Source organism: Artemia sp. Qi Xiang Cuo, chromosome 8 (assembly GCF_049724085.1).
Source record: "Artemia sp. Qi Xiang Cuo chromosome 8, ASM4972408v1, whole genome shotgun sequence".
Taxonomy (NCBI): domain Eukaryota; kingdom Metazoa; phylum Arthropoda; class Branchiopoda; order Anostraca; family Artemiidae; genus Artemia; species Artemia sp. Qi Xiang Cuo.
In genome coordinates this window covers 12,787,584-12,802,529 of record NC_142801.1, presented here as the reverse complement: position 1 = coordinate 12,802,529, position 14,946 = coordinate 12,787,584, and the positions used below count along the sequence as shown (strand labels likewise).

Genomic DNA, 14,946 nt, shown 5'->3' with positions numbered 1-14,946 from the left:
AACACAATTTGGCTTAACTGAAAACAAAATACGTTTTAAATGTTTTCACCTTTCTTACTTTCATAAATGAAAAATTATCAAAACCTTAAGGAAGTGTCAGTATATGTCAATTAAACTGACAATCCACAGTCAGTTGTTTTGTTTTTTTTTATTTTTTTTTAGTAAAGCGCAAATTGTGTTCGAATTTTAAGAGGCCCTGGTACAATACAGTACATTCGGAACTTTTTTTTATTACAATACAAATTTTCCAAAACATTGAGGTTTTACTTGCTCCTTTCTGACCCAGATATCTGTTGTTTTAGTTTATCGAAAATTTGTAACTTAGTGGGCAAATTTTTCACCTCCTGTTCAGGTGGTACAAGTTCAGGTGGAGCTGCTGCAAAGATAAATTTGATACAACATGGTAAATTTGCTCCCCTCTCCCAGCTCCCTTAAGAATAAAACCCTAGCTACGTCAAAGGATACGGATTGATAATTTAGGCATTTATTTATACTATTTTCTGACATCACCCTCTTGTTTATTATAAAAACAATTGTATTTGGCATTTAATGTACACCCTTAGCAACGTCAAAGGAACTTTGATGTTTATTGATAATATTTGCTGATACTAATCTTAAAATCTTATATGAAAATAATAATATTTGGTAATTAATGTAAATAATTGTCAATGTGAGTATTTTTGTCCATTTGTGTTGAAAAAAAAAGCCTAAAAACTTTCAACAAAACAATCATGGTAATAGTGTAGATAAAGGGCTGGACAAACGTATTTAGTACGACTGAGAATTTCTTCGTTTTTAATGATCATGATGAAATTCGGCGCCGAAAACTAGAAAATTTTTCAAACTTAAGTCGGCACCGATTTGGTAAATCGACGCCGAAAAAAGCTACATGTGTCCAGTCCTTAAATCAGAATTCAGGTATCCACTAATAGAATAGGCTCTGAATATGACTCAGAAGACAAGGCATCTGAGGGGGGAAAAAGTATACAAATTGAACTTCTACGATCAGATGGTGGAGACAAAGCAAGCTAAAAAAAGGAAAAAAAAAACAATATGAAATAATCATGTGATCCATAGATGTTTAGTATTTCACCTGAGACGATGAAAAAGTAAAAAAAAAAAAAGTGAAACTCGTACTTGTCCTTTATCCTTCGAGTCAAAGCTATGGTGATCAATAACAGATGTCCCTTCTTCATCAATTTCAAACCCAAATTCAGTTGCCAATTCTCTTATAGTGTCTGTTGTCTCAGAATTTGCAGCAACCAAAACATTACCTAATAAAAAATGTTTCAGAAAAAATTTGATTAAATGAGAAGCTATGCAAACAGACTACAACTACAGACTGCAACAAAAGACTGAAGTATCCTGAGAACAGTTTCTATGGCAATTTTATGGCCCAAAGATCCTTTAAAATAGTACAAGGAAGAAGCTTTAAATACAGAATAGCATGGTCTATGAACTGCTGACAACTAAGTAAAGTGTGATGTGTCTCCAATGCACTTTTTGGGCCCTGTCACTAGAATAGATAGTTGCTTCATTGCTAATTCTAAGTTATGATGCCCTTCAAAGTGACAAGACGCCCTAGAGGGCATCCAACTGCTCTTTTTTTGCACCTAGGGTATGCCTAAAAGAGGGAAGCCTTACTTCAGGCATATCCCTAGCGCCTAGTTGTCTTTGATCATGGAGGGGGTCAACTTGGATCCCCTCCAACAAACCAAAGCAATTTAAAGCCATTCAAAATAGAATCTTGCTGGCACTTCTATTCTCAGCAACCTGGCAATAACTTACTTCATTTTCCGTTTCAGCAGCATTTTGAGGCAAAAATAAGTCTTTCAAGTGTATGCCCAAAAGATGGAAGCCTTACTTCAAGCATTTCTCTATAACCTAGTTTCTTTGAGCCTATTCCATTCTGTTAGATATGCATGCAGGGTGACATTCATTGGATTAATTCCCACTCTCACCAACAGAATCTTTTGATAAGTTTTCCCATGTTATCCAGTAATTTTTTTGAATAATTCATCTATTTTGGGGGCTTTTGATGGACTTTGCCCTCCCATCCCCTCTATTGCAAGGCTATGCAAAACAAACCATGTCTACATTATACTTAGATTAACCAAATCAATAGCTTTCCAATGACAGCTTTCCAATATCTTTCTGAATCCAAATGCAAAACGTTCATTTTGGAAAAATATCTTCACACTTTATCACATTCTGAGGTGATACATTCTGAGCCTTTGAGCAATGAAGCAAACATCCACCTATACTGTAAGGGGGCACAACCTACGCCTTCCTGTGTGAAGGGGGAAGGTGGGGGGGGGGGTACCTGAAAATCCATTTTTGTCCTTATGTGAGCTTCTATACATAAAAAAATTGAAGCATACAGTAATACTGAATGTTACTTAAAGAAATAAATTGAACTTTTATAGGAACAATAGCTGATAAATCTAAGCAAAAAAAGAAGAAATCTCAAAAAGGAGTGAACATGTAAAGGCCCCAGCCAGTTCTTTTGGAGTCTGAATAGAACTGCAGTGAACAGATGTTGTTTTTTAATGGTGTTTACAAAAAAATTTTTCAGCAAAAAGTAGTTTTTTAACGATTCACATTTGTCAATTAACATAATGCTTAAGCCATCTGGGAGTATATAAACTCAAAAACATTTTTTTACAAATTTTTCATCTATCCATTTTTAATCAAATGGATATTCAAACACCAAGGACATCAAAATCGAATCATTTTCCTCCCCCTGGACAAATCTTGGCTCTATTCAAACCTGAGAACTACAATTTTCTAAGATTTTTATTTATTTATTTTTTTTTTTATGTTTCAAAAGTACGAAGTTATCAGGACAATATCACATTTTTGTCAGTGTTGCCACACTGAACAATGAAGACATATAAGTGAAACTGATTAATTAAATTTAACAATGCTTTTTGCCAATAAAAATTCAAATATTAACAATCTGTTTATGTGTTGCCAAAGACAGCTAAACCTTGAAACGAAAGATACATTTTCCTAATCTGTTTGGTGCCACATGTTTTTAGCTAATTTTTCATCCAGCTTTCTTTTTTTCTTTTCTTTTTTATGCCCATTGCTACCAAAACTACATAAGAGCACTTGAAAGTCTTTTTCACTAAATATAGAATCCCCCATAAAGACGTTTTTGGTATGTTCTACTGCCTTATTCAAAATACTATATCCAAAATACCTATTTGTTCATATTTTGTTTTACTTTACTTAGTCATTTAAAACATCTTCCAAAGAGGCAAAACTTTAACATAATAATCTTCCAATATAAATATTATATAAAACAAATAATATATAATAGTATTCTGATATAATAAAAAATATATATTATATAATATAAATTACATGGATAGTACAAATTATCTCCCAAAAAGGAACAACTTTAATATAATAATCTTACAATATTAATAAAGACTATATACAATACAAATAATATATAACAATAATTTTATATAATAAAAAATAATATGTAACAAAAATTATATGGATAATACAAATTATCTTCCAAAGAGGAACAACTTTTCAAAACTCTTTCATGAGACAATTTAGTCAAAGATATAAAATATTTATCTAATGGCTTTAAAAATTTAGGATCTTACCTCCATCGTCTACGAATTTAGCAATTGAATCAACTCCAACTGAGCCACCGAATTCCTCAACTCCAGGTGCAAAGATGATCAAATTCTCATACAAATATTCACCATATTTTGAAAGAACTAAGCCAGCATCATCAGCAATTTTGAATGTCAGTCCATATCCTTGATCTAAAACAATAATCTTGTCAATAAAAAAGAACAAAAAATAGTATGGACATTTCTAAATGAAACAAAAATTAATATGAATGTAATGTAAATACCAATACTAATAAAACTCCATTTTCTCTAGACTGCCTTAATTTATATTCATTGTAGATTTGACTACAAAAGACTAGACTCTTTGCAACCTTTTAATTGGTTGAACAAAAATTATTGACCTATCAGAAACAATCAATTTATTCACATGAGAAAATTTTTAACCAGCACTGCTAATGGCTGTTTGGCCCAAAAGCTTTGCTAGTTGGAGATACAAGCACCAGCAGTCCCTGTCATAGTTCTGGTGACCAAAATACCCTTTATGGTCAGATCTATTTTTAAGCGTATTGAAAGGCCAAATACATCTTTATAATTATTTAGCATCATTGACACTGTATTTCTTTTTAATAAACATATAAGGCTCAGAACAGGCAAATTTTGATGTATTTAATGCTGAAACAATCCGTTTTCTAGGTGGTATAATAGATATTACATTAATTTAGCTATTGAAGTGATGATCTGCTGTGAAACTACTGGGTATCCTACCCAATATTTACTGTAGAATTCAAGATGAGAGGTATTTTGCTTTCTTTTCTAGATGAGAGATATTTTTCTATCTTGGAAAATAGTTCAGTTAGGAGAATTAAATTTCCAGGAGTGTTTCCAAAGCCTAAGCAATCCCCAACACTATCTTTTAAAATATTTATCTTCACCCATCCCTTCTCCAAAGAGCATTAATAGACTTGGATAAAATTTGTGTTACAAAAGTAGAGCTTTCATAGATAGATTTGCAGAATACACAAGGCTCAAGAAAACTGTTTTGAGCATTGTAGCCTTATTAAATCATGATTTTCAAGGTTTTTAAGAATTTGGGGTAAATACCTGGTGGCTCTAGGGAAAAAAATAAAACAAAAGGTTAGTACCATTAGATTCCTTATTTTATGCTCTTTCCAAATATCATGGTTACTTTTCTGACAATGCATCCCACTCCACACCCCTGACGGTCACACATGTAGCCTAGCTCTAATAATATATATTTTTTTGTTCTTTTTACCTCTTGATGCATAGTATAACAGGTAGTTTGTCTAGATTCAAAGATTCCCACAGTCTGGAATCTATCCTTCACAAGTTTCTTCAACTAAAAATAATGAGCAACATTAAAACTTCAAATGAACATAAATTATTACATATATGAGGCAGGTTGCCCTCTCTTCAACACATCACTCTTCATGCTAAAGTCTTTTTGGTAGTTTTAAAACAGCTTCTTATTGTTCTAATTAAATGACCCTTATGTTTCAGGAGTTGTTCCTAAAGAATTTGAACAAAAATCAAACTTTAGTGTAAAGACCAAGGTGTTGAAGAAAGGGCAGCCCCCCTCATATATGTAATCATTTCTGTTTGTTCTAAGTTTTAGTGTTGCTCCTTACTTTCAGTTGAAAAAGCTTATAGTGCCTGGAAATCTGCCTCCATCTCCACAGAAAAATCCTCTCTCTTCACAAAAAGATCTTCTAGGCCATTCAATCCCAGTGAAAATTTACTCTAGAAAATTACCCTTAAAATCTCCACATGTAAAATTGGGTTGGCAAAGAAAAGGTTAAGAAAATAAAAGAATTTCATAAAGAAATTCTGGCATGTTCCCCCATTGTAAAATTTCCTCCATAAAGTTCACCCCCTGGATATCTCCCTCCTCATAGAAATTTCTCCCAGCAAAGAATTCACCCCTCCCCAAATACTTCCCAATAACACATACTATATGTAAACAATGGGCAAATTGTATACCTTAAAGCCCTTTCTGGAGGGATATGGAGGGTCATGTTATCTCCAAAGGCATAGTTATTGGCCTCTCAACTATGCTGAACAAAATGGCTATCTTAATATTTTGATAAAACAATATGGGGGAAAATGGGCAAGAGAGTGGGATTGGGTGCCCTCTAATCTTTTTGGTGACTTAAAAAGGGCACTAGAACTTTTAATTTCTGTTCAAATGAGCTTCCTCCCAATGTTCTAGCACCATTGGTTTGATATGATAACCCCTCAGAAACAACAAAAAACAACCTTCAATCTCAGTTTTTTCAAATTTGGGGTATTTGCATGGTAAATGAGTGACGTCGTTACGATTATTAAGAAACAAAATCGTTAGCCTTTGTCGCGAGGCAAGAAAGTCCTTCGGAAAATCCCTTTTGGACACTGAAATAAAAAAGGATCCCCGTAAATGGCACCGTCTAGTGAGGCAGATTGCTGGAAAAACAGTATCATCCAGTATCCGTATTCTGAACGATGATGGGTCACTCGTGAGTGCAAATGACGTCAACAATTACTTTACTGACATTTGTACATCCTTTCCTGCCCCAACTAACACTGAAATAGAGAATCTACTGTCAATATGCCCTGACGAAGGTGAAATCGAAATAGTTGAGTATCAAGTTTTCAATGAGCTGAACAAGTTGTGTCCATCCAGTAGCTCTTTTCCTGAAGAGCTACCTATAAGGTTAATACGAGAGTTCTCTCTTTTCCTTGCCAAGCCACTTGGACACATCATCAGCGAATGTTTCGCCCAGTCAACTTTCCCGTCGTGCTGGAAACGCGCATTTGTGCGTGTTATACCGAAGACTAAAACACCCAAATCTTGCAACGAGTTACGACCGATATCAATCACATCTACCTTTGCAAAAGTCACCGAGTCATTCATCCTGCGTGAATTGCTCAAGCAAACGCGGGAAAACATAGACCGTTACCAATATGGCGGCCTCAAAGGTTGCAATACCTCGATATACCTCGTGCGCCTAGTTGACATTATCTTTAAGTGGCTTGACAAGGGCAGTACCTTCATCGACCTAGCTCTCGCCGATTTCAGGAAGGCATTTGACCTGATTTGTCATCTTACGGCAGCAAAAAATATGCAAGCAATGGGCGCACAGAAGCGGTCTCTTGCATTAGTGATGAGCTTCCTTCAGGACAGAACGCAGTGTGTATTTCCATTGTTTGAAGGTGACTTGATCTCATACTGGTCTAAACATACCTGTGGAGCCCCTCAGGGTACAAGACTTGCTGGTTTCATATTTATCTCCCTCATCAACTTCTTCCTTCAGAATTTCGAAGAGAGACTCAAATTCGTCGACGATTTATCATTTGTCCTCAAATACCTCGTGAGAGAAGGTGAAATCGAACGTCAGTTCAGCGAGACCCTTCTGGCTTCCTTCTCTGAGGACTGTGAACGTTACAAGTTGACACTGAATGCAGATAAATCAACGATCCTCAGGTTTTGCCCCTTAAAACGTGATCTGGAATTCCCGCAAGTCCCTTTCCCTATTGTTCAATCTGCAAAAATCCTCGGAGTCACATTATCGATGGACTGCACATTCACCGAACACGTGGAGAAGGTTATTAAGGCTGGCAATGCATCACTTCAGACCCTAGTCCTGATGCGCAGGTTTGGCTGCGACACTCAAAGCCTAAAAAATGCCTATATTACGTATGTGAGACCTCTACTCGAATATGCCGTCGCTGTCTGGGGACCTTTTGTCCAGAGCATCCACTACCTTTGCGATGACCTTGAATCTTTGCAGAAACGAGCTGTTAACATAATCGTTGGTAACAGAAGTGACGACTACAACAAACTCTTGCAAGAACTGAACCTTGAATCTCTCAGCGACAGACGATTATCACTGATCATGTCCCTCGGCAAGTCACTGCTATCTTCGCCCCATCACAGACTGATCCTCCCACCTGATGCTCCTGTTAACCAAAGAACCAGATCCCAGTCGAAGCTACAACCCCCTGTCTGCAGGACCAACCGCTACAAAAACACGTTTGTCCCCTTTTTCGTTGAAGCATACAACAAGACTTAGTGTTATTTGAATTCACGTGTTAGTGTTTTTATAGTGTTCTTTGTATTTTTTTTTTTTTATTCTCATATTGTTGTAAATAAGACATAAATTAGCCATGGCTACGCTGTTCGATCTTAATAAACCAATGTCTATGTCTATGTCTATTTGAGTGTTGTTTTTTTTTTATCCAATGTTTTAGAAATGTCAAGAGTAAGGACACATTATTGCATACTCTCTATGGTTTCATATCTGCCCCTCTTCAAAATATTGTTATTTTTATCATTGCTCTCATAACTTATCTTATCTATTTTTCATTTTGAATATGTACCTTTGATTTACAGACCAAAAGGATAGGTCTTTAAGCCTGTATCCTTTCCAACTTGTTATTTTCTTTTTGTTTATTTTTTCTAAAACCATTCATAGATTCTGAAAAAATTGGTATCTTATATATTTTTTGAATTTTTTCCTCTTTCAAATGAGTTCTTGCATATTTGTGCTAAATTGTGTTTTGGTTTCATTTTTTCCAAACTTCATCTAATTTTCTAAACCAGGACACTTATCCTCTTGGAAGCAGGTGTAGCACTCAATGCCAATAAGGAAAGGCTCCACAACCAAGAGATAGTCTCCTTTTCATGTGATAAGAAGATTAGTTGAGGCAAGAAAGAAACATCCTTATGCTGACATTTGTATTACAGACAACAAATTTTAACTACTAGACAGCCATAAAGCAGTAAAGTGCTATGGGCTTCCTATCAAAGGCAAAAATGTTCAGTTCTAACAGGGATACTACAAGCAGTGCTTACATGATCCCTGAATTTTATCAAACTTTTTCGATTTTTTTTACAAAAGAAAACTGGGCTCTTAAAAAAATATCTCCAAAACTTAAATATTTGTGTTTTGTGATAACATTTGTACATTTATAAATGTCCAATTTCAGGAACATTTTGGAAAATTTAATTTTCTTTGTGGGAATGTTGGATAAGATCTGAAATTGAGGGTAGTGGAAGCACTAATTCCAAGCAGTTTATGCTCAAAACATCCTTAGTAGACAATGTCTAGGAATGCAAAGTGCCCACAAGAGGCAGATTAAGAAAAAAGGTAGATATGTCTTCATTTCCCATGGTAATGAGATATCTGGCATGCACGAGCTTTCCTATCCTGTAAGACTATCAAAGTTGAAACTCCCAACACTTGTATACAGGAGAAATAGAGGGGATGCCTTTTTAGTCTTTAAGTTATTGAGGGCTAATATTCTCCCAGCATTATTCCCTGCTGTTGGCACCAATTCAAGAACTAGAGGTCATCAACTGAAACTTGTCAATCAGTCTACAACATCTAGAGTCTGTACTCAATTCTTCTCAACACATATTGTCAACAATTGGAACAAATTATCAAATGAAACTGTTACTGCTGAATCCATTGATGTTGTTAAACAAAGGCTAGTTACTGAGTGGTCCTCCAACGAGTGTAAATTCAATTGGGATGCTATCAAAGATGGAGCAGCACTTGGTCACCAGTTATTCTTGCATACAACTAGTCATCACTCCAGAGCTCAACAAGGAGAAATCCTTAGATTGCTCCTAGCTGCAATTTAAGGTAAGGTAATTTCTGGTTTGTGAGAAGCCTGTATTGCCAAAAAAGAGATTGATGTCCGTAGTCCTGCATAAACTGAAAGATATCATATCACTGCTTAAACTTATGTGAGTTGAGCATGCCAATCATTCCAAAGGGATGAAATCAAGCCTCAACTAAGAAGAAGTTAAGGAGAACCAAAAACCTGCTGAAGTTTCCTGCCCCAGAAAAGTTGCAGCAAAAAGATGAAAGCAGACCATAAAACAAAAGGAAGGAAACTATCTGATTAGAAAGAAAAGAAACTCAGTTTCCTTCTTCACGTTTTGCTTCTATATTTTGTTCTAAATTTGATTATTGCAAATTTTTAATAGGTTGAGTAGTTATGTTTCAAGAAGTCATAAAAAAACAAAATAGTTGTTTTTTGTATCTAAAGTTGACTACAAGTTAAATGCTTTAGAGCTATTTTGTTGTAACTACTATTTTGAATCAGAGAGTTTGGCAGGAATGTTGCATTTCTATTTCTGTTGTCAAAAATGACCTTGATTTTTGGAAAATATTTTTTCAAGAATGTAATGTTTCTTCTTATATTTTTCCATTTTTGACTGCATAGAACATTGTCAAGCAGTATATCTAAGAGGCTATGCAAGGACCAAACATTTTGACTTGTTTTTTTATATTACTTTTCTCTGGTGTGGATAGCCTACAACAAACACATATCAAGGGACAATTTGCTTTTATTTTGTTCAAAAACTATTGGCTAATTTTTGAGCTTGTAGCTTTTGACAGATAATGAGAAGCTTAATGAGTTTTATATATATGGGATTAATATGAACACCCAACTTTTTGATGCATCAAGTTGATTTCAAAATTCAGTTTTTTAAAATTTCAGCTACTAATTGCTGGAGTATTCCTTACTTACAGTCTGTTACCACAAACTCTTTGATTTCTAACCTTTTCCTCCAAGCAAAAATTCAGTGCCCACTAGCCCAACTCAACATTCCCTGAAACTTTAAAATTATTACCTAACTATTATGTTCATGAGATATTACAGATACACTGTCCTGGTAACCCAGAAGCACATAGTATATTCAATTTATTTGACTAATTATCTATGCATTAATTATAATCTCCTAGAAGCTTATAATACAAAATTCATTTACCCCCTTACTTCACAGCACTCAATTTTATTCTCCAACAGGCCATTGTTAGCCTGTAGCCAACTACAGGTCTAATTCCTAAAGCCATTGTTCCAGAAATGTTATAAGAGATTTAAAAAAAAAAGAAAACTGTAAATGATCTTAATAATGTGAAAAATTATTTACTTTTATTCTTGTGATGTTTCACTAGAAATCTTGGCACAGTGAAAGACCAGTAATAGCTCACTCAAAATGTTACCAACAAAGAAAAAATAGTTTTAGCCTATTACAGGGTCCTACAGCACCATCTCTTAGCAAATTTATCCTTGTCTTGTAAAGGAAAACAACCTCTCAAAATTTTGAGCTAATCAGACATTCAGGATGATATTAGGCAACTGAATAAGAGTTAATGAAATTACACCACTCAATGTGCATAGATGTTGAAATTTATTAACAATACTTGTCATGTATCCTTTGTGTATAAGGTTGCCCACTAATTTTGTTAGATTTCTCAAGTTTTCTGAATTCATTGCTGTTTTACCAGCAAGGACTTAATATTTATATTGAGTGATTTCTTTCCAGAGAAGGATGCAAGGGACAAGAAATATTACTTTTTAGACTGAAAATTATTGTACACAAATTGAAGTTTTCATATAGTGAAAAGCAGACAATATGCAGATGCAGTCCTTAAGCTAAAAATTCCTAAGAGTTTAAGCATATTCAGTTTTAAGTTCATGACAGTTACAAAAATATAAATTTGTTGAGCCACTTCAATTTCAGTGAGAAAGATTACCACTGAGTCATGTCCTTGGCTCACCAATCAAGAAAGGGATACAAGGAAAACTGCCCCCTCTATATTGTAAAAATGTATTTTGTGTTTTCATTACTAAAGGGCTTGGCACACATAGCTGATTTGGGGAACTGATTTCAGCAAGGGTATATTCCACTTCAAGTGATTATAATTAATGATGCTAAGAGGCAGGGCTTAGTGACATTTTTTTGTGATTAATCATCATTAATTACATTCTATAAAAGGAATTTAATAGGGCTTTAGAGCTTTAGGCATATAATTAATTGTGTTTAATGATTATTGTAAATTAATTTTAATTAATGATGTATGATCACCAAAAAATGTCACTAAGCTCCACCTCTTAGCATCATTAATTATAATCACACTACATGGAATACAACCTTGCTGAAATTGGTTCCTGAGATCATCTATGTGTGCCTAGCCCTTAAAACAGAAAAATTTTCCCTCAGATTTAGAAAACCTTTTTTTTATCCTAAGTGATAAAACAAAAATAAAGTATTTATTTCTCTACATATTTGCAAATTGGTACCACTGATAATTCTTGGCAAAAGAGAATTGACAAAGATGTTCAATTTCACAGATTGAAAACTAAAATTAAAACAAACTTCAGTTAATATACACTTTAGTACAAAAAATCTCCTTACACATTTTCATTACTGTTGGTTTAATCCTGTGTTTAAGAGGAGGTCAGAGGTAGAAGGCATTAGAGGCTATGAGTGGCTTGATAAGCTTTGAAGCAAAGATTAATGCTAGAAATATGTTCAGCAGAAGGAAAACCTTCAAAGGATATGCAGTTTGGCAGATTTTAACTTAAAATGGAACATGCCTATTTTATTCTACCTTAGCCTCCAAATGACAGGAAAATTTATTTTGGAACATCTTCATGTGACACTACAATTGAAAGCTCCTGAGAAGATGATTTAGAATACCAATGTTTTGGTCAAGAGTTTTATAACCAAATTTTGTTTTCTTTGTGAAGCACTTAAATTTGGAGGTATGGTGATCTATACAGCCAAGACATTCCCAGGGACTGGAAACTGTTTCATTTAAGGTAGACCTTACTAAAAGATTATTTTTATGAATTTTCATAATAAATGCCATTTGTGGGTCAGCTGCAAATGAAAATTTTTTCTCACTATACAGTTTGGTTTTAGAACATGATTTAAACCTTTGCCAACTATGAACTGTTTTAACTTTTAGGACCCTAATGAGGGCTCAAAATAGAATTAGCCCCAAAAACAATTAATGAACTATGAAAGAGCATAAGAAAAGGCATCAAGTGATGTATTCACTTTTATCCTAGCTAAATAATGTTGTAACCTGCAAATTTACCCAATTCTTAACCTTTACCATGTTTTTTTCCATATATCTGATTTTAAATCCATTTTCATCACCTATTATGCTATTGTTGTTTTTTACATAGCCTAGGGCTACAGAAGGTCATTAGGGTGGAAGGCTGGTGATGAACTGTAAAAATATGAACAAAACCATGGGCTAAATAGCCTAAACATAAAATTGGCCTAGCAACTTTGAAGTGTTACTTTTTGCTCTATTATGTCTCTTTTCAAACAACCACTTGGTATAGGTCTAAATTAGGGGGCTGTTGAGCAGGAAACATGTTAAATCCTTAGTTCATAATATGTAGAATAATTCATCATAGCCTAGTTGATTCAATTTACAGGCATATGGGTTGAAACAAGAGTGATACATTGGGAGAAGATACAGGAAATATCAACTTTTTTGCTATATATTTGCACATGAGCGGGGGGGGGTAGGATAAACTATAACAGAGCTACATCCAAAATGTGTTAGCTATAATTATTCTGTAGCCTATGTTATGAAGTAGCCTACAAATTGTTATCTTAACAGGTTTCTTTCTCAATAGCTTAGCCCCTGATCTAGACCTAGGCTATACCTGTCACTTTTCTAAACCTTTGCTGTGAATTACCTAGAAGTGATGACAGTGCCTCACACAAGCAACTCAATTTCAGCCCCTTGTAGATCCAGGGGGACCCCAGCCCCTCCCCCAAGATTAATTCTGGTACCCTCATTCCAGTTTTTTAAATAGGTTTGTCAATTTGGCCAATTAGTGGCGCCATTGTCACATCCCCCCCTTAAGATTCTGCTCTAGATCTGCCTTTGATTTCAGCAACAACCTATGTCTATTCCTCAACTAACCTGTCAAAGATTTAAAATACACTGAATGGGTTTCTTTAATTGCAAGATTATCAAGGAGAACCAAGGTTTCTTTTCTCGCAAGCACAGTTCCAAGAAGTAAGGACAAAATGCAAACAATCTTCATTATTAGACTATTTTCCTCCACAATTTTTGCCGGGGTATTTAATTCGTCTACTTCTACAACATATTCATTTATATTTTTATAGATAGCGTTTCAACAAACTTTTACTACACAGTCAAAGCTTCGCTTGGATCAGATTCACATCCTGAACTACTAGTTTAATTTCCATTGGTATTTCGGACTTATCTATTGTATGTCTCATTTGTAATATGGTCTTTGATATGGCGTATTCTCCCCAAAGTGAAAAGACACATGGCATGGGCGTAGGGAGGGGGGGGGCAGCTGCCCCCCTAGACCTTCAAAATTACATTATATATGGCTGAAAAAGCAGATGGTTTGGAAAAAGCAGTTGATAAAACTCCATCACACTATCGACTGCTCCCCTCCTAGACAATATGCTGCCTACGCCCATGACACATGGGGATAAAGCCCCTATTAATGATGATCCAGTGCCCGGCTAGCAGTAAAAGAGGACACAAAGTGATTTTCCTTGTTGTTCAATCCAGGGGATTGTTAGTCCATGTATAGAGTCTTCGTCCATGGCCATTCCAATGGTATACTTTTTATTCCCATCCAATTTGGCTTCAAAATAATTAATTTTTGGTTATAATTGCAATTAGCCGAGGCTTGTCCTTTACTACCTTGCAACCACAAAAAAGTAATGTCTGTTTTCCTAAGTAAACAAAACGAAGATACTGTATCTACAGATACAGTCAATTTTAATAATTTTTCTTTCTGAATACCATTTATACTCTATAGTTCTGGCACTATATGGTATCAGCGATATGAATCGTTATGTGTTTTTACCAGAGTCAGCACTAGCACTTCCTAAGTAAAGAGTCATGTGCCTTCCATGACTTACTTATTCTTTTATTTCCTCGGCCACTTCATACAGAAAGGATTTTCGTAGAAATTTGGGAGTGGAATCATTCAATTGAAAGTTCAAGTGCCTTTTTCAATAGTCAAAACTGATTGGAGGAAGCCATCCCCCTCCTGTGCAATTTTTTCAACTTAGCCCCTACTGTCTTCGAACTGAGATACTTATTTTGTTCAAAATAGTCAAAAAGTTCAATATAGACACCTCCAGGGATGGCGAGACCTCCAAAACCCCCGGGACAAGGACTGTAAGCTGTTCAAGCTATAGTTTGGCTTCCTTCAAAACGGGGCCGAATAACAGACCAAAAAACTACTTTTCTTCAGCTACTTTGTAAGGAAGAAGTGGCTGTATAAACTTGGGAGGGGGCTCATTCAATTAGAAATGGAAGTTTTAATGCCCTACTTAAATGCCAAAAGTGGTTGGAGGACAGCAAGCATCCCTCCACAATCCCTTTTTGGTACCCGGCCTCAAAGGAATCTGATCAAAGTTTTAAAAAATCCATTTCGTTCAAAATTGTCAAAGGTCCAGTAAATATGCCTTAGGGAATGACAAGGCCGCACAGCCCTTGGAGCAAAGACTGTACATTATTTAAATTGCCAATTATTTACA

At 35.1% G+C, this 14,946-nt stretch overlaps 1 protein-coding gene across 1 annotated transcript in view; it reads right to left on the bottom strand.

Moving 5' to 3' along the window:
* Ost48 (dolichyl-diphosphooligosaccharide--protein glycosyltransferase non-catalytic subunit Ost48) overlaps window positions 1-13,498 on the bottom strand; it is a 53,017-nt gene extending 39,519 nt beyond the window's left edge. Inside the window, exons 1-3 of the mRNA XM_089093219.1 lie at window positions 13,340-13,498; window positions 3,624-3,788; window positions 1,138-1,274 (exon numbers count right to left, since the gene is read on the bottom strand). Of these exons, the coding sequence (XP_088949345.1) occupies window positions 1,138-1,274; window positions 3,624-3,788; window positions 13,340-13,463 (426 nt within the window). The 5' untranslated portion in view covers window positions 13,464-13,498. The remainder of the gene's footprint in view (window positions 1-1,137; window positions 1,275-3,623; window positions 3,789-13,339) is intronic.
* Between the last annotated feature and the right edge of the window lie 1,448 nt (window positions 13,499-14,946).